General features: G+C 40.7%; 1 protein-coding gene across 1 annotated transcript in view; it reads left to right on the top strand.

Annotated features, from left to right (window-relative positions):
* Positions 1–20,612, top strand: part of COL5A2 (collagen type V alpha 2 chain) — a 383,714-nt gene that overhangs the window by 260,142 nt on the left and 102,960 nt on the right. Inside the window, exons 17-21 of the mRNA XM_078680359.1 lie at positions 7,406–7,504; positions 8,162–8,206; positions 8,573–8,671; positions 17,063–17,116; positions 17,862–17,969. Coding sequence (XP_078536485.1) covers positions 7,406–7,504; positions 8,162–8,206; positions 8,573–8,671; positions 17,063–17,116; positions 17,862–17,969 — 405 coding nt within the window. The remainder of the gene's footprint in view (positions 1–7,405; positions 7,505–8,161; positions 8,207–8,572; positions 8,672–17,062; positions 17,117–17,861; positions 17,970–20,612) is intronic.

Here is a 20,612-nt window from a genome sequence, read left to right as displayed (position 1 = left end):
CTTCCCCGGCCCTCACTGACATCGTCAGATTGTTGTGGAGGGAAGGGAAGGTGGGCCGGAAGCGAATACTACTTCCCCTCACTTCAGCGCGCAGGTTAGCATGCTAGTTGCTCTGCCATGTCCCTCTAGAAAAGAACTATGCCTTTCCGTTCGCACAGCGGACGCGCGCAGCGGGCGCGCCAAAGACGCGCCAAAGACAAGCCCGTCTGTGCCCGTCTGCGCCAGCCCGGGCCCAGGTCCAGGAATCTCTGCCCCTGCAGCCTCAGACCCCAGGTTTTACACCCGGGAGACTCTATTTCAACTTAGGCAGGCTACAAATACACCATAATATACTGAAAATTGGTAGTCAACAGCCAAAGGGCGCTCAGCAAAATATTAGGGATGGTTCTAGAAAGAAATTCAATTACAATGGTGCTACCAGAGGAGTGGGTGCGGGTACCATACACACCCCGATATGACTCACCTAGGCGGACCGTGATACAAAACCAAATTCCTCCCGAGCAGTTGATAGTATATCAAATTATATCTGCAATATTCAGTAATCAAATGGCACAGTCACAAAATATATCAGCCCATATATAGATCCAATATGCCAGATCCTCGTGTTCTTGAAACAGGTTTATTTCTTGTTAACTTCCAAAATGCAGCCTTAGTCTTTTCCAAATTCCCAAATGTATACAGCAGCCAACACGTGTTCCGTCGTGCTGGGTAAAGCACATAGACTTCATCAGGGCGGCAATTAAATAAACAATATGTAAAATTCCATATCCAAACATTATGTTCTCAATATATACCTATTCAAATTCCATTGGTTGGAAAGGAATCTCGTGTAGAAGAAAGAATAGAATCAAAACCCGATTTTTAAAGTCACCCGATTCTAGTGTCTGCAAAGAATTAATCCATCACCACTAAAAAGAAATATGTGATAAAGTAAAACCATGTGAAATAAGTCACCTGATCTCACACTCCTCTATATCGTTACCACTGTTCAACCACCGGATCGTTCCAATATGTAATCCTGAAATAACGGTTAACCATCATTACTCAACAGTAACTACCCTGATACAGTTCACACTACCCACAGTCATCATGAGTATTCAAAATAAAAAGTCCATTTCCAAGAGTCAAACTGATCACAAAACATAATGCCCCAGTGTGAGTCACTCCATTGTATAGTTTCCTCAAGTGGCCACATAGTAGGGTTGCCCAACACTACTAGTCTGATTATATACCATCATTTTATCATACAGCTACCTCAAGTTGTCGTTCACACGTAAAGTCCACATAAAATATAAAATAAAGTGGTGAAATTACTGTATTATATTGGTCCACCACCGTGTATAATGTATTCCAATTATCCAACTTTATCGTTGCCTCCTAAAACATCAATATCAAAGTAAATAATTATTCTACTGGTGCGTCCTACGCACTCTGTGAATAGCAAATACCGAGAAAACACTACCTACTCACCCAATTTCTTCAGGTAGAAAGGACTTAATCTCAGTCGCATCACAAAAAAAGTCCATATCTAATCAGTCACATTCGACAACCTGTAATGACACATAAAACGGAGGTTAATGTAATAACCCATACGTTTTCCACATTACCAAGTACTCAAAAAATGTATTTATATTACAATCAAGGCTCGTAAAGAAAGTCATCCGCATGAATCTCACTCACCATATAAGTTGTCCTGTCGGGACGTGTTTATCTACATTCCCCTGGGTAGCCGGCGTTCTACATAAGCGCCATTTTTTATTGGTCTTATATCCTCAAAAACGTCGGCGCCATCTTTGAATGTGCAATAAAAGTAAACATGCACATGTAATAAGGCAAAGTCATCAAAAATTGTATATCAATTCTGTATTACTTTATATATAGTCTCCACGTGCCGAGCCACGTTATATATCACAAGCTACATAATCTCGATCTAAGTATTAAAAAATCCATATCGTACTGGGACAGTCTAAATAAATTACCCCTATATGCGTAAAATATACTTGGCTCATAATATACGTATCACAATGAGACGTATATAACAAGCATTCAAATATAACCAACATTCGATATCGGCGCCATACTCGATTGGTCATTATCCATTACACACTTTCGGCGCTATCTTATAATATGCAATTCACTTTAAGAAACTCCTATTCATAATCACAAAAATCGGGACAGTGTAAATAGATTGCCCCTGTATCCGTAAAATATACTTTACTCGTGATATACTTATCACAATGAGACGTATACGTCTAGATTTCATCTGTAGCCGACACTCAATACCGGGCCATACTAGAATGGTCATTATCTATTACAAACTGTCGGCGCCAAATATATTATACCTGTGTAACCAAAATAGATCCTATATTCTGTATTAAGAGGTATATGGTACCAATCTAAGTATTTATATTACACTAAGTTATTTCGCGCTATGTTACATATACAGCATTAAAGTGTCCAGACTATAACCCACACATACAAACTTAACCTCCTGCAGATGGTCACAATAAAAAATATACTTCTACCCTACTCCAACAAGGTGAAGAGTGTTTTCACTTCCTCAAATATAAATAACCAAGTTTACCTTTTCATAGCTAATAAACGCTATGCACTCATGATGTAGCAGGGAGAGGACAGAAGAAGAAAAAGAAACATAATAAATCAAATTAGAAAAAATCAAAATAAGAAGAAAGTGAAGAGGTCAATAAACATAGTGAATAAACTGTAAATTCGCATAACAATATACCCCAAATTCATGCATAAATATCTCAGTACTGCTATCCCCTTATTTGACTTATCACATATTTTGATTACACTCTTAATATACACAATATTCCAAAGAGTGGTTCACAATAGTTAACAAAATCAATAGTCATTGATTTATTACAACCAATACTGTTTACATACTAATGAAAGAGAGCATGATTAACAATCAATAATCCTTCTGCAACATGGCTCATCAGATAATCCTTCTGCAACATGGCTCATCAGTTAACTTAGAATTTGGATACCTCTATCTTCCGCCTGATTGCATGAATGTCATAAAAGAAGCAAGATGCCCCACCACTAGAGCATGCTACACAGCCAAGTGAAAAAGGTTTGTTGTGTATTGCACAAATAACAACATTAACCCATTAGATGTTTCCATACAAAACATCATATGCTACCTACTCCATCTACAAAAATGTAATTTAGCGTACTCCTCAATCAGGTTACATCTGCTTATCTTCAAAACCGTACCTGCCATTAAAGCGTTTATGGAAGGATTAAAAAGAATAATTCCTCCCAGAATACCACCCTCTCCGGTATGGAATTTAAATATTGTTCTCACTAGACTTATGGGTCCTCCATTTGAACCATTATATAGGTGTGAGTTACAGTTCCTTACATGGAAAGTTGCCTTTTTAGTTGCTATTACCTCACTCAGAAGAGTCAGTGAGATTCAAGCATTAACAATTCAAGAACCATTTATACAACTCCATCACAGCAAAGTGGTTCTTAAGACAAACCCGATATTCCTGCCAAAAGTCATTTCACTATTCCACCTCAACCAACCTAGTGAGTTGCCAGTATTCTTTTCCCAACCACAGACAGTTGCAGAAAGAGCTCTACACACATTAGATGTAAAAAGAGCACTCCTCTACTACATTGATAAGACAAACCCGTTTCGTAAAACAAAACAACTGTTTGTGTCCTTTTCTCCTCCACACAAAGGCAATCCTATTTCAAAATCAGGCATTGCAAGGTGGATTGTTAAGTGCATTCAAATCTGTTACCAAAAAGCAAAACGCACTCTATCCATTCCCCCTAGGGCTCATTATACCTGTAAATTAGGGGCATCTATGGCATTCCTAGTAAATATACCATTAGATGATATCTGTAAAGCAGCTACATGGTCTACACCGCACACATTTACAAAACACTACTGTGTAGATGTGCAGGTAAAAACAACAAGCTACTGTGGGCCAGGCTGTACTCAAAACATTATTCCAAACTACTGCAACAGATACGGGTGGTCGCGGCTAAGGGAGAAAACTGCTGTGCAATCGATGCAATAGTGTGTGGTCTGCAGCCCATATGCCTCGAACGGAAAATGCTACTTACCAGTATGCATCTGTTCTGGGCATGTAGGGCTGCAGAACCACACACGCCCACCCGCCTCCCCGGCTACCTATATCTGTTCCAGTAATATCTTAATTCGATACACAATACATGGACATCCTTATCTCTACTCATACAACTCCATCATTTGCCCAATGGCGAAAACAATCTGAAGATGGAGTCGATGCCTATGCGCACTACGATCTACAGACAAAGACTCTTCCAAGACAAAAACAAAGTGTAATTATCCGAGCCCACCACCAGATGGTGATCTATGCAATAGTGTGTGGTTCTGCAGCCCTACATGCCAAGAACAGATGCATACTGGTAAGTAGCATTTTCCATTTGACTGTGAAGGACACTCGCCAGCCAGAGCCTTGGACTTTACTTTGTGGAAGATTTAGATCTTTGATTGAAGAGACCGAGCACCTGATTTCCAGTGTTGCATGCGGTTTACTCTGTCAGAACCTAATTATTAGGATATAATGGAATTGTAATACAGTGGATGAAATATCTATCATGTTTGTGATGGAGTAACCCTATTCACCTAACTCCAAATCAGGTCCGAAGTCTGAAAGTAAGACTTTTTATTACGATGACCTCTACTCAAGTGTTCTTGGCCTGAACTAGCATCTAGGTCCTGGTTAACCACTATTTTTCATTCCAGTTACCCATATGCATTTTATATTTTTCTAAATTGGTTTGGGATTTTATTATTTTTGTGTTTTGTACTTTAAAATTGTTGTCATTGCCTGAAACTAAAAGGCACTTCTATGGGAATTGCATGCTGTGGCTACCATAGCTACCAGGAGTGGAGCAGAGGTTTCCTCAGAATTGTTCTTTAACTTAGCCAGATTCCCCTCCTCCCAATTTATTAATCTAATTTCTGCTAACCTGCATTCAGTTGTACAGAGAATCTTGTGTCATCTCAAACAACAATGGGACATTAATATAAAGTTGTAGGAGTAATGTGGATTGTAACTTAGAAAAATATATTTTTGTAAAATAAACATTAAATAGACATCAGGCACTTTTAAATTTTTTAAACTGTACTAGAGCATATACTTTTTTGTTGTTCATCATGGAACATATATATTTACCCATTTGCCTAGAAAGAAATTGAAATTTGGATACCATCCATAGATTCTGTGGACTATGTGATAAATGTAGAGTCTTATGGTTCCTTAAAATTTGGGTGACATTCAGAGAACTACGATTTACAGTCCTAATAATTCACTCACTCTTTAAGGGTAATAATAGCTTATTATATAGTACCTAACCGATAACTGCAGTCCCAGAACCCTAGGTCTTATTAATAAAAGCAATACATTTGCTGCATGTGCAATAGAAATAACATAATGTAATATTACAAAATATACAAATCAGTTCAAAGGCAAATAATGCCCTTAACATGCTTTCATAGCTAGTGATCCTGATTATCACAGTGTTTACCTTTCTTCTACTGTACCATATGAACAACCCCTTTGTTTACTGCATCAGAAATGCCTTTATGTACTGTTACTTCTGGACAGAGCTACAAAATGTACTCATAATAGTTTGTCATCATTGACGAAAATCTTATTGTTAGCACTTTCCTTTAAACAATTAATGATGTTTATTTTAAGTTAGAAAGAAATGCTTTAGCCTTTATGCCAATGATATTATATGTTTTGTAAACAAGATATTGCCCAATTTGTTGATAGTGAAGGCAGTGGGCAAAACCATTTGGCCGCATGACAAGGCTCTATTGTTTTGCAGTGCAACTCTTCTAAGCTTTACAAGAGTCAAGAGTGGTACACTGACTTCCTGCTCAATCTTACAGTTCTTTCTGTTCGTTCAGTCCATGGCCAGCTTCACCACACTAAGCTTCACTGTTCTAATGATCATGTTCAGCTTTAGGGAGAGACATTCTTTAGCGAATAGAAGACTTCTAATGGGTTGACTTGCAGAGCTAATCAAAATTTCTAAAGAACATGTAATGAAATCAGTGGGAGAGTCACAAAGGTAATTCTGATTTTCCCACAAAGGGTCCTGCAGTGGAATTATGTATTCTAGAAGCACAGTTGGACAGACAAGTTAGGTTCACTGAAAGATAGACTGTCAATCTCAGACACAGAAACTCAAAAATTCCATTAGGACTAAGAAAGTATGAACATGTATAAAGACCTGAAAGCTTTCAAAGTAAATTACATAATTGAAGTAATGCCACTGAACAAAGATGTATTATTCTGACAAAAGCTGGGAGAATTAGCCTAATATTGTTGCAAATAAGTATTACAGCAGTTTTATATATTTCTGATTTACTGCCATCATTGCAGTATACCAGGTGGATCTAGATACTCTACTTCTGCTCCTATGCAAAAGGCGTAAATAAGACCTTTTAAATTCAGGTTCATACGTTCCAGGAATGTTAATGATTGGTACAAGATGGAAATGCTTATATAAACTAATATACAAAGACTCACAAAGCCAATCCGATACTAGGCAGATATCATCAAAGCACAATAGCTTGCCTCTTTTTTCTAGATAATAAAGCAATATCCACATCTCTGCAATTTTTAAAAGTCATTGACAGAAAAAACATTGTTTGATGGGAATGTCACATCTTGGTAGTAGTTAAGAATTTCAAGAAAGTGGCTGGAGCAAATAGCAAGCATTGACTACTAAAAAACAGAAATGACAGATGACCACATAAATTAACCTTTCTATCAGATAAAAACAAAGATAGGACAATGTACTCAATTTTTTCTTATTGTGAAGTTGCTCCAGGTGACATTCTTGATGTGTGATTGTGTTGTCCTCAAGACCAAATGTAGCATTATTTATAATTATTGAATGGTACATGTTAAGGGAAGAGGAATCAAAAATTATTTAGAGATTCTTTCACCAACCTAAATGTGCTATAAAATGCTTTTTCTGATTAGTCACAAGCCAGCTGTACTAAGTTGCTGTATATATGTTAAATTCTATTTTTATTTGTGTTATGATCTGAGCTTGGCTAAAACAGTGAAACACATTGACAGTCCAAATGTTATGCTGCATGTGGTAATTAAAGTCAATATGATGTTGATTGTCATTATAAGAGTAATTGGACCATTCAAATGACTTGTGCTCAAGCATCAAGAGTTTTAGATCAAATAAATATTTTTAATTAAGGAAAAACAAATGGAGTTCATTCATGTAGATACTACAGTTATATTAATCCATTATTTTGTCATTCTGTGCTCAAACTTTACTATGAATTCTAGCGCATTTCTCTGTGCAATATGTCTTTTCTTGCTGAAGATTGATTTTATTGTTTCAGGGGGAAGCTGGTCCTACAGGTGCACGTGGTCCAGTAGGTCCCCAGGGACAAAGAGGTGATACAGGAGTGCAGGGAACAATTGGATCTCAAGGTCTTCAAGTAAGTAAAACATTTAGCACCATAAAACGAATGGGATGCTCCACTGTTAGGCTAAAACATGGTACGAAAACATAAAAACTTTGCTACATAAATACAAAAATTTGTTGTGTAGTGGTGTGAGTCTGCAAAATGTAAACCTGAAGTTTACAGATGCAAGTTGTAGAACACTCCACTAAACTCCATATGCTTAAGTGGTAACTAATTCATTTTGTGTCTGAAACATTAACTATATTGTACATTAAGATGGTACTATAAGTTCGTCAAACACAACTTTCTTAAGGGAAGTTCATGTATGTCTTAGATGGCCTCAAAACCTATGAGAATATCATAGAGTACATTAGTGAAAGCTGCTATAACATATGTTTGCACATCTTGTTGGTCAAATTGAGTAATAGGTGATGAGATTTTGTTTCAAGAGAAACATTTCAAGGGCTTATCAAGACTAGAAAACCATTTAAGCTGTCACGAGCAAATGGATGCCATTTTCCTCTGATGCACTGCAAATGTGTCTGCCTTGTTGGGGAGGAGAGGAGTGAAAGATATCCCCAAACTATCATTTTGCTTAGTTCAGCAGCAATTGTTTACACCATTCCTGTCTTTCGATTTTCACAATAATACAATATCATCTCTTCAATAGCTACTATTTTTTTTTTCTAGGGAGCACCTGGGACAGATGGTTCTGCTGGAGCTAAAGGACCAACCGTATGTTGTTTGTATATTTCGAAGTTCATTGTTTATTCCAATAGCTGCCCTGGACCTTTAGCATTGCATGATGATGCACAAAACAACATTGTGCTACAGACAACTGACAGACTCTAAGACAATAATAAATGAAAGTACATGAATTCAATATTTAATAGACTGTTATTTTGGTGTTGGGTAGGACTATTTAACATGTCATTGGTTTTACCTCGAAAGTATGTACATTACTACTTAACAAGTTTGTGCTGAACTATTTGAATGAATGATCTTGTAACCAAAAAGGATCAATTACTATTTATGCATCTCACTTGAGTCACAAGTGATCCATTTTGGAATGAGTCTTAAAATACTGTGGCTTTGTTACAGGGCAGTCCTGGTGTAGGTGGTCCCCCTGGCCTAATTGGCCCACCTGGATCTGCAGGACCTCAAGGAAGCACTGGTCCACCTGGAATTAGAGGCTCTGCGGTAAGGACATTGATACAATAATGCTAGAAAGGACAGTTTATATGTTTGGTGAAAGGGAAGAAATTGGAGAGGGACTATGTAAAAGTTTACCAAAGACAATATATGGATCATCAAAAATCATGAGTTAATCAAATTATGTCCTAGCATCCTGTCCAATGCCAAAGCTAATGCTTCAAGATATCATAGGCCAACCCTGTTAGAGGTCCTGGGAAATTCAGCGTTTGACAAGCTCTGTGCAAGTTAGCTAAAACAGCAGACATGATAAAGGGCAAGTAAACAGATGCAATGGATTCAAAAGTCTGAAAGATTTTAGTAAGTAATTACTAATAGTTTATCAAGGATGCAGAAAGGAGCAATTGTGATAATATAATAATAATAATAATAATAATAATAATAATAATAATAATAATAATAATCCACATTTGTATAGCGCGAACAATCACCCGTAAGGGTCTCCAGGCGCTGGGGGCCTTCGGGAAGATTAAGCAAGCTATTGCCCAGAGTCACATGGTGCTGGGCTAATCTGCCGCCGGGGATCGAACCGTGATCCCCAGATTCCAGCGTCAGTCACCCTGGCCTCGGTGCCTTTTCAGTTGTCAAAAAAATTATATTGTCATGGTGTGGATTAATCAGTGTTTTAACTATTGGAAGTGCCACTGATTTCTCAGCTCTAGGTCATAATTTTGTACTTAGGACCTGATTATGACTTAAGCTGTCTCACCGCCTGCCCAGCCCAGCAGCAGTCAAGAAAATGCCACCAGGCCTGCAGCATTCTGACTGCCACATTACGATGTAATACGAGGCTGGCTGTGTTTGGGTGGTGCAGTCATGTGAGTGGCAAGCTTTGGCCCCGAGAAAGAGTCAGAAGCCAATGCCGGCCATACTGATGCCTCCAGCTAGTTGGCTACACTGTTTCTGTGCACCATGTTTTGCATCGAAAACAGTGTGCTCATCAACATTGTTGGCATTGGAGGGCACAACATGGGCACCAGCCACATTACACAAGAGTGTTTTATGCCAGTTGTTTGGTTCCCTACCTGTCTTTCCACTGACCTTTGCATGACGGTGTCCCGGCTTTTAAAAGGTCATCAAAAAGGCGTGTCGTAATGTGGTCGGCGGTGCAGTAGCAGAGATCACCTCAATTGGCCAACTCGGCCACTCCCGCTGCCACCTCAGAAGAAGGAATGTTGGTGGTGGCAGCAGTCTTGAGGCAGTCTCCCTGCCCTGTCCGTAATCTGGTGCTCAGACTGCCAGGTAAGCAGGAGGTTTGACTGCCTAAAAGCCACTGCAGTTTGCAAGTCGTCAGTCTTGTAATCAGGTCGTAAGTTACCAAAGTCAAGGAGTTTAGTTTCAGTGAACAGATGTTAGATTGTCTGTGTTCCTTTGTCCACCCTTTACTAGCAGAATATTGGTTGACTACCTATTTGGATTGTTTGCTTTTGCAAGATTGGGGATTGTGCATGGAAGTAGAGGTGAAATTTATATTGCTCATGTATGTACTATCAGGCTATAATCAAAGATTTCCAGGCACTCATTGCATCTAGGCTGGACTATGGTAATGCCCTCTAAGTGGGACTTCCGGAGTATCTGCTTAACATATTTAGAGTGGTCCAAACCACAGCTGCCTGCATTCTGCTTAGTCTGCCCTCAAGAACACACGTCTCAACACTTGCATGCTCTTGACTGGCTTCCAATAAAGAAGAGAATTCTCTTCAAAATGCTAGTCTTAGTCCATAGAGCACTCGCTATGCATGTGCAGGCTAGTTTAGGGCCAGAATTAGTTTCAGTGCCCCCTCCAGAAACGTGCGGTCAGCCAACTGCCTTCTGGCAAGGATCCCCAAGTTAGGTAGCATGAGAATGAGTAGCAGGACATTCTCATATCTCGGACCAGTGACATGGAATACATTTCCATTTGTGCTATGCTGCTACTATTTTGTTTAAGAAAAGGTTGAAGACTTGGCTGTTCCACAAATACAAGGTGATCTCACTGCACCCTGCGAATGATTGAAAGCTTAGCACCAGGACACACCATGGAGTAGCTGTGCTCTTTATGAGTACCACTTCCTTTATTCATTTAGTGATAGATTATATTTGGCCCAACAGGTGCGTGTCCTTTATATGAATATCGTCCGATCAGCACCAATCAGTTAGGTTCTCTCAAACAAAGTTAGCCCAGCATATAGAGCAGCCTGTCTCATCCGCATTAGATAAATATTAAATGAAGTAGGCGCATAGCAGTGTAGTTGTTTTCTATATTCAGGAGCCTGAGACCTCCAGCCAAAGCATGGATGTACATTTTAGAGCATCATACTCATTGTCTATCTTTGTTCCTAACAAAGGACCGGAAAAGAATCTTGGTGGATAGGGTAACTCTGTCACAAATATGAAGGATATTCCATCTGTCAAATTACAATTCCATTATATCTAATGAGACTTGTAATACAGCAGACTGGATATCCATCAGTTTTGTGATGGGGTATCCCATCCGCCCATAATCAGGCCCATAGTCTTATATCTTAATCTATTGCTTGAGCAAATGACAGGAGACCAGTTAGGGAGAACTCCCCGCATATACTTAAACCATGGAATGGCCTCCATTTTAATGTCTTGCTTTTACCCCAAAAAATATAGTTAATATGCTTCCCAACACTTGAAATTCATGCATATTTGTTGCACTAGGTGGTTAAAGTTGTTCAACGGGATCCCAAGATACTTCATTGCTTAGTCATTCATTATAAATTATGTTCCTCTAGAATTAGTTTGTCAGTTATGCATGAAATCGGGGGTGCCTCACATTATGTCCAATTAATTTTCCAACCCGACAGAAAGTGGAAACTATCAATTAATGTTATAAATGCAGGTAGCAGGTACAGAAGGAAGCAGGCCTGTGATAGTGAGCATGATATTGTTCGCTTTGAGCAGAGATTTCATTTTTCAGGTGAGAGTTGCGATTTCCTGGATTGCTGATTTGTGTCTTATCACATTGACCAATGGCTTGATGGTCAAAAGGAACAGCAAGGGTGAGAATGAGAACCCTGTGTGCACCTCTCAATATAAATAATAGAACTAACATGATACCTCGCCAAGTGGTTTGGGCCATGTGGTTGTTGTAAAGCTGCTTCACTTTGAAGATAAAGTTACTTCCCAAACTTAAACTCTCAAGAGTACCGAACATATGACACCCCCCCCCCTCATAGAAAACCTTTTCCCAATCGAGGGAGAGTGTCACTATAGGTTATGGGGAGCCTCTGGAAGCCTAGAGCACGTAGTAAGTGTTCCTCAAGTGGTGCCTTGTGGATCTACCCTGGGACAAATTTCACCTGGAATTCATGAATCAATGATGAGTATCATTTTGCGTAGTCTACAGGCCACGATTTTACCTTGCTTAGGAAGGCATGTAAGGTGCCCTTCTGTTCAGTTTCAGTCAGGACTTTGTACAGTAGCTCAGCTATTTGGGAACCTCCAATTGTTTAGAATTCTCCATAGCCATAATGCCTCATGGGTGTGTGTGAAGAATTCAAGTGTCATTCCGTATTGCATGAATAATCATTTCAGCTTCCTTTTGTTTCAGTTGGGCTACCAACAGGTGACTTACCTTTCTCACCTAGTTTGTAGTGTCTGTAACAAAATTTGTGTGGTGTGTGAGTGGAGAGCAAATGTCTCCTTTTCCAAAAGGCCCAAGGTGTGTACATTTGAAGTAGTAGTATAAGCTTAAATTGATTCATCAAAGTTATGTACTCTGGCTTCCCCTTTCTTCTCTTAATAATTGTTCATAAAAAGTGGCCTTTTTTGACGCTCATAGTATCTGTGACAAAATTCCTCTGTATTGCTCAAATCGGTTTAAAAGTGGGTTCAGAGTTGTATTTTCTCATTTAACAATTTAAATTTGGAAGTATTTATCCTTTGTAACTTCAATGGGGAAAAATATTCTAGCCGCATCCAGGGTCAGCATAACTGATTCACGGTTAAAAATGCTGTCCTCTTTTAAATTAACTTGGACGAATTGTACCTAGTGCGTGGAAGTAGTCTATCCCTGAAGTGGAGCCATGGAAGCCTACCAAGAAAGTATGTTCCTGGTCACTGGGACACAACAGGCATTATATATCTATAATGGAAAGGATCATTGGGAAAATCCTGGGTTGTGTATAAGAGTGTACAAGTAAAGTTGGGTGTGCAAATTAAACTAAAGATGAACTAATTGCCTTGTAGTTTCATTTTGGCAATATATAGCAGCATCACATATCCTTCAGTGTTTTTACATTTGTAATCTGTAGTGACTTTCTGAAGATAATGGTCACTTTCTGGGATATGGGTATATTTGAAGGCTGCATTTGATTTTCTACTGGAACCAGTCCCATCCAATTCCATTTTAGTTTGGCTGCGTCTTTATGCCATGCAAGAGTGCACTGTCCACTCTTTTCATAGCCAATCTTTACACTTTTGCATTTATTGAGATGATGTTGAGAGGAACTAGATTAAGTGTAGTTTATGGAAGGGGTCAGATAGCACTCATATGCAATTTGAGACTCTTTAGTTGCTTATAAAAACATGAAGTTCAGACCTGTGTGTGGTGAAATTATTGTAGCTCTGTGATTAAACCTCTGAATCAATACAAATCATGCAGACTTTATAGAAAGAAAGTGTCTCATAGTAGATCTATAATAATATTTTCTGGTGGGATAATTAGACATCTTTAGTGGGCTAGCCTATGGGCCATCAGCTCTACAGTGCATTGTTAACTGCAGAGAGAATCATCTGACTGTAGGATATTAAGATCAAATCATAGCTACAGGTGGCATCAGGTGTCTACATGGTGATGCTTCTATTGTCGGCAAAACGTTGGTGTCTGTACAGACACTAGCCTCAGGAATCAGTTATGTCCAATGCTGCTTACCTGTCTGCAACCAAAAGAGGAGGTAGGTAGTCAGAATGGAAAGAATACCTTTGGAGTCAAGTATTTCTGAAGGTAATGAAGGTAAGAGATGAGAGAAGGACTAAAAACAACAGTATAATAAGTAGTTTAAAATCATCCCTCTGCTTGGTGGTCATTCAAGTGTGGCGTAACATAATTTGTCTGTGGTGGGGTTCACATTATATTATGATGTCTACATATAACCTGACTCTCTGTTCCTTTCTATGATGACACTTCTGCTGCAGAGTTCTTCAGCTGTGATCTAGATTAATCCCTGTCATGTCTCGGTGTCTCTATAACATTCTGTAGACCTTCTTTGTTGGAGGGTCAGAAGGAAGTTTAGTTATGCCTGAAGCATTACTTGGCAAGAGAAGGCTTTCTTTGTCTATCATCTGGAGATGTGGACATGGTGGACTCCTGAACCTGCAAGTCTAAGGAGTCTATTGAGTCCAAGAACAGGTCTATTTCATCTAGGTCTAGAAATTCCCTCATTCTATTATCGACTGTACCAATAAGACTAGTAGGCCATACTTTGGATCTTTTTGTCACATGCTTGGTTTTAATGCCAGGAATGTTTTCCTCTCTTCAGGTTGGCATCAAACTCAAAGTCTACTGAGATGTATATCCTATGGTCCTTGTAGGTGTAGGGATCTTGTTTGTTGGCCACCTGGATGGCCGGTGTCTAAAGAGCATTCAATTATGGGACAGGGTGTGTTGCCCACTCAGCAAGATCTAATACGATGGGCTTCTTGCTGCAGAGAACACCACGTCTGGGAAATCAGATAGGAAGGTAATCAGGAAGCCCTCCATGTCTCTTTTTAAGACTTCCCAAATACCATGGAAGCATGCTCTCCAAGCTCTGTCTTCTAAGACAATGTTTTCTGGTGCAGTTGGCAATCTTTTGGGTAGGAGTCATGTACATTGTCCAACGTGAACCCCAAAGTCCCAACCCGCTTTTCTGTTCTCTGCAGCAGGGTTTGAAAGTTTGCAATGTCCACTTTTGTGGAGCAGATGTCTTTGAACATGTCTTCCAATGTGGAATCCAGGTTAGACACAGTCGAGCCCACTTCTGTGATTTCTTTCACCATGGTTTCTAAACTGATTTCAGAAGATTTGGTGGTTTCCAAGGAGAAGAGGTGTCGACTTCCCACTGCTTTGCTTCTTCTACAAAATATCGCTGTTGTAACTTGTAAAAGTCATGTGGACAGATTAACACTGCAGTCGCAGAAAGAGCAGCAATTAATGCTATGTCACAAAAAGGGCAACAACATGGCCAGGCAGTCAGCATAGAATTTTTGGACTGAGCCTTGTAAACATAGGGTGCTGCACTGACATGCAGCAGGAGTGGGGCATTATCCATGATTAATAGTTTAGCAGGTGCAGGAAATCATATAGTTATTATGACACTTTGAGGTTATTTTGTCTGGCTCTGTTCTATACCATTCACCCTAAAGACAACCACGGATGTCAGTGGAGGTGACAGGTCCTGGTACAACAACATAGTGTACTGTTCCTTTTCATTCACCTCAAGGATTAAGGAAAGTTATGTCACACTGGACATTTCCACAACGTATCAGCAATGCGGCATTAGGTGTGTCTAGGGTGTCATGTGTAGTGATCGCTACCACTGAGGGTTTAACCTATATTTTGTGCAGTGGAAGATGCTAATGAAATGAATTTGTCATGTCCAGGGCATTGGCATTTCAATGTCTGTGACACAAGCTCCTAGTATTTGAGCTTTGGGTTATGGTGTGGACATTGTGATGGTGCAAGACGGTCATAGCTGCGTCATTCACCATATAGGCAGATGCCATGATCTGTGGGTATTTCCGGCCTAGGCGCAATGGCCCAGACTATTCTGCCTCCATGAACCCCTCAAGGAATCAGGGTGGCTCTGGCATACTACATGGGTTCATCTTGCCTATACAGGTTAAACCTAGTATGTTTCCATCGTGTGAATTACTGTGTAGAGTAAGATCCTTTTCTTCTGCAGAACCCTACTACTTGCTGCTATAGTGTTGGACATTAATGGGATGAAGAGACCTCACCGCAGGAATATATTACTCTTATAAGGCCCAAATTGCAGGAATCCTGGTTCGGTCATGAGTGTTCAGAGTGCAGCTGTGCTGAAAAAAGTTAGGGCTCCCAACCCTCACAGGCTATCTCCGTAGTCAACTCTGCTGGCATTTGGTACAGGCTGTTCCCTTACCAACACTTCGACTCTTCGTCTCCCCACTGGCCTCATAGTAATCAAGACTCATTCTCGCCATCCTCCGATGCTGACCCCAGCTTTTTAAGTTCCATAGTCAAGCTTCTGCATCTATTTAAGCTAGTAGTCTCAGTGGTCCTTGCAGAGCTCTTGAAAGAGGCAGCCATGGTTCTCACAGGCCAGGTGCCGATCCCAAACCCCCCATCTGCCCCTTTTTAATTAAGAGGGCGAGGGGTATGGTCCCGGTGTATTCTAATCATGTCATGAATCCCTTGTTCCCTTTGTGAGAGTGGTTGAGGCTAGCTCATATGAAAAGTAGAAGTGTTTCACATAAGAAGGCCAACTCCAGAGGGATGCTGCCTGTCACACTGGAAAGGAGAGAGGTAGGTTTATGTCTGGCAGAGGACCTAAGGCTACATCAAAGATTCTGACAGCGTACCACACCTCACCCAACAGGTCAGGGTTTAGGGGAAGAAGCCCAGAGTTGAATAGGTATGTGCATGTCCCAATGACCAAGATGGATATTGCCAGCCCAGCACAAAGGTGACGGCCATCTTGTTCAACCTCCACGATACACCACCCGGGCATACTTGTAAAACCGAAATGCATACAAACAGGCCTGTTATGTTCGAGACATCATCAAAGCGAACTACCCTGAAAGACAACCTACTATACAGACTGTACCTGGAGGGAGTTGCTAGACAATTATACCATGAGGGTACGGAAAAGAGGTGTGTTTTACAGACTAAGACTTATACAGTCATGACTGACAACCTGCACACAGCCTAAAGAGAGGAAAAATGCGTTACAAAGGGAATTGCACTAGCTCTTAATCTTAATGACTGGACGTTCTTATTTGATTTGCCTACAAATCAAGCACACTGGAGGAATGAATATAGACCCAGCTATACGAGAACATACAAGTGCTGTTTAGCACAACTTTACAAAGCTGTGTGTTGGACTTTCGCTCCAACAAGAATCATGTAATCATGACACCCTTTTCTTTGTGAAATATGACTAGATTAAAAAGGTTTCACTTCAATAATTGTTGTAGTTGTTAATGCGTAGTCTCAAAAGAGGAGATTTATGGACATTGGAAGGACCCTGGTGCATGTAATCCTCTCCTAGTATTGTCCTATGTCCATTATAAGCTTCCCTGATGAGACCATTGAATAGGAAATGGCTTCGTTGAAACCTTTATCACAAGGTAGGAGTATGGATTGCAAATAATACGTTACAAAAAGTGTGGTTACTTTATTTTATTTTGCAGGGCGACCCTGGAGTAGCTGGATTCAAGGGAGAAGCAGGACCAAAAGGAGAGCCTGTAAGTAATATGTGACAAGTAATCTGAATGCCTTCAATTATAAATGTCTACTTCTACTTTAACATTTTACGTAAGCAAATATTGTTCTGCCAATTGTTTTTGAGTGATTCTATGAATACAATGTATATTTAGCCATAATGTGGGTTTTTTGGGTATGTACTTTATAACAATGTGGGTTGGAGCATTACAAACTTTATGAAAATTTCTTTGAAAAGCTTAGTTTCCCTTACCAGGAACTCATTAAAGAGCAAGAGTTTGCTTTAGATGCCATACCTTCGAATGGCTTAATCTATCTGGGCTTAAAAATGCATAATTGTACTTCTTCCCTGTGTATTAATATGAGGCAGCCTTCTGCATGGTAGAGGGTGCAGTCACACAGCTTCCCAGTCAAACAAATTATATATGTCATCTTCTAAAAATTGATTTAGATACTTATTTTCAGGATCGCTTTTTATTGTAATATGACTTTCTCAACCCCATTGTAGTCTTGTAAGGAGATCTGACAATTTCCAGTTGTAAAGTAGGTAACACTTGATTTCTCTGCCACCCTTCTTATTGTGCCTACTGTGTGTTGTACTTCAGGTCGATCTATATTAATATATTTTCCAATATGGTTAATTAATATAAGAAATGGTACTTAAAGGATAGGGAGTATGAAGCATTGATGATTTCTTTTGAAGAAGTCAAAAGGAACAGTGTGAAGAAGGATTCTAGTAACCAAGGACACATGTTTCTTTTTCCACAGGGTCCATCTGGTCTGCAGGGACCAATTGGCCCTCAGGGAGAAGAAGGCAAAAGAGGTCCTCGTGGAGATCCTGGTACTGCAGGCCCTCCTGGGTCTGTTGGAGAACGGGTAAGACACCTTCTTGTACCTTTTGATTGTGCACATTTATTTTTTTATTTTTTCAGTTCTATTAATTGAATATGTGTTCCCACACATATATCCCATATTCGAGAGGTTTAACAGGACATGGTCATTACTGAATTGTGTACTGTTCTGTGGAAAAGTCAGCCCATAACGCTCCTGATGCCCAGGCTGCTGGCGCAGGACGCCTCTTAGTTCCCATCTTGAATAATTACAAAACCAAAAGAAACGGGCGCTGGAAGCAGGAAAACAAGAATAGAGTTTTATTTCTAAGAGGAGAGCCTGTCATTTAGAACATTCGCATGGTGTCTACAGGGTGTGCTCTCTCCTCCCTACCCACCACACGCACACACCAGTTTCTCTGAGGCTTCGTCTTTTATACACATGTTTATGATGCACAAACATTCCTTATTACAATAAAGACGCTTTGAAGTAGGAAAAGGCATGCTTGGAATCCCAGCTTCAGGCCTATTCCCATACCAGTTGCTCAAAAGTCATCCTCCCCTCCTGAATGTAACAAAAGATTGTGATCTCTCAGCCGGACATTCCTACCGGACACGAGGGCAGGAGGGGATGATCAGATCAAAGGTTGGGTAGGTGATAAGCTCGAGCACGTTGGTTGGTGTATTACGGTTTTGTTATGCTGGGCAGGGAGAAGGGGAATGTACATCCACGAGGCTTGGTCTTAGGACTTGGGACCGGGTCGAAAGGTCAAGTGTAGCCGGGGGGGGTTGTCAGCTGAGGGGAAGGGTGTTCTTGGGAGGAAATGGGGGGTGTGGGTCAAGCAGGAGGGCTACTTTTAGAGCAGGGTCACGCAGAGGGAGAGGGTCTTGTGGCCGATGCATGAGCAGTGCGCGCGGGGAGGGATGCCGGGAACAAATGGGCAGAGAGGCCATGGTGCCTAATATGGCTGTCATGTACGTGTGTGCATGAGTCTATGCTGGCAGGATAACACAGTCAGTGTTTAGCGATCTTACAACAAGGGGTACTGTGAACACAAATGAACGCCGCTTATGTACATATACATTGTCATTTTCAACAGTCGCCGCTTTTTTACATAAGCTAGTTCAGTTCTATACAGTCGATACGATAGGCGGAATGCGGTACATGTGAATTTCCATTTTGTCGGGTTATTCATACAAGTCTAGAGATCGGTATAATACTTAGTCGGGGTTAATAAAGAAAAAGGTTCCGACACATTATAGATTCAGGTTCTGACTTTCTCTCCGGTGACATCAACATACAGTAAAAAGTGCTCTGATACCTTCGGGTCTTGTCAGTACTATAAGAGACTTTTGGAAAACTAAATACATGAGTGACCGATGAAACATTTTTAGAAAGCAATACAAAAATGGTTGAGGGAGGGATTCAGTTCGACACAAGCAATTAGTCAAGGGGGTGAGTAGAAAGTTCAGGAAAAGGGGGGGGTCTTTGTCACAATGTCTTTTTAACAGAGTCCGTCTTCTTTTGTTGGCGCTGTTGAGCACCGGCGGTGGAGCTATAGGTCCAGCTCGGATTCATCCTTACACGTTGCAGGGTGCGATCAGTCCTCTGCTGTTAGATCACAGTCCTGTTTCCTAACTGATCTTCTTAGGGGTGCCTCATGCTGGGCACCTGCGTGTCTTTCTTTTTCCGTGGCAAAACCTTATTCTATAGTCAAAAGTTTATGCAAAAGGGTGATGTTTGTTGAATAATTATGGGAAGAGAGGGAGGAGTGGGATAAGATCTCTGAGCACACCAAGGGACCAAAGGAGCAAAGGACGACGAGCAGGCAGGCCCATCAGTCGGGCTCAAAAGGGACGGGGTTTGAGAGTGGTGCCTCGTCCCGCGTCTCGTTGCTCTGTGGCTCCACCTTTGGCTGAGGTCACACGTGCTTCATGATCTGTGGCCAGGCTGTGCATCACGTCCAGCTCCTCTCCTCCGGTGCTTGTATCTTTGAATGGGTACAAAACAAGTTTTAGAAAAACTGGCAGGAGAAGACATTTATACATTTCAATTCCGTTCCCACTCCTAAGTAGGTGGGGGATAAGTTCATCGGTCACAGTCAGAAGTCATCACTTATGGAGTATGTAGGAGGGCATTTCCACTGAATTCGGAAGCCTATTTGGCGTTCATTCGTGACGTACGTGGAGAGAAATCGGACTCCTATCAACAGTGTATTATATTAAACTTGAAATCAAGTCCTTAGGTAGAGACTCGCCCTTTTTCTTTTTTAACCCAAGCACTGACAATCTTACATTTCCCTTCGGGGTCGGCTAACTCTTGCAAGCAGGGGGCGTTATCATCATGAAAAAGGTGGGGGGGCAGATGTAAAACATGCTTTTCTTGGGGAGCGACCGTTAATCAAGGTCATCAATTACGCTTCGGGGGTAGCTGATATAAAGCTGGGGTTAATCGGGAGAAGCGGGGACGCTTTGGACAGGGAGCTGGGGTCAATCGAGGGGAGCGAGGACGCTTTGGACATCCGCACTTAAGTGCAGAAGGGTGAGGCAATTTGGGCATTGGGGATTGCATTTCCAACGAACTGAAAAACAGAAGACCATTGACGTTATAGTCCCCCCATAAAAGGCCAGATTAGGGGACATCAGTCGTCTTACCTGTCCTTTCTTTCATTACCAACTCGGGTTCTAT

The sequence above is a fragment of the Lissotriton helveticus genome, chromosome 3_1 (assembly GCF_964261635.1).
Source record: "Lissotriton helveticus chromosome 3_1, aLisHel1.1, whole genome shotgun sequence".
In the NCBI taxonomy this organism is placed as follows: Eukaryota; Metazoa; Chordata; class Amphibia; order Caudata; family Salamandridae; genus Lissotriton; species Lissotriton helveticus.
Note: the sequence above shows the minus strand (reverse complement) of the source record. Positions and strands in the feature narration are given on the sequence as shown.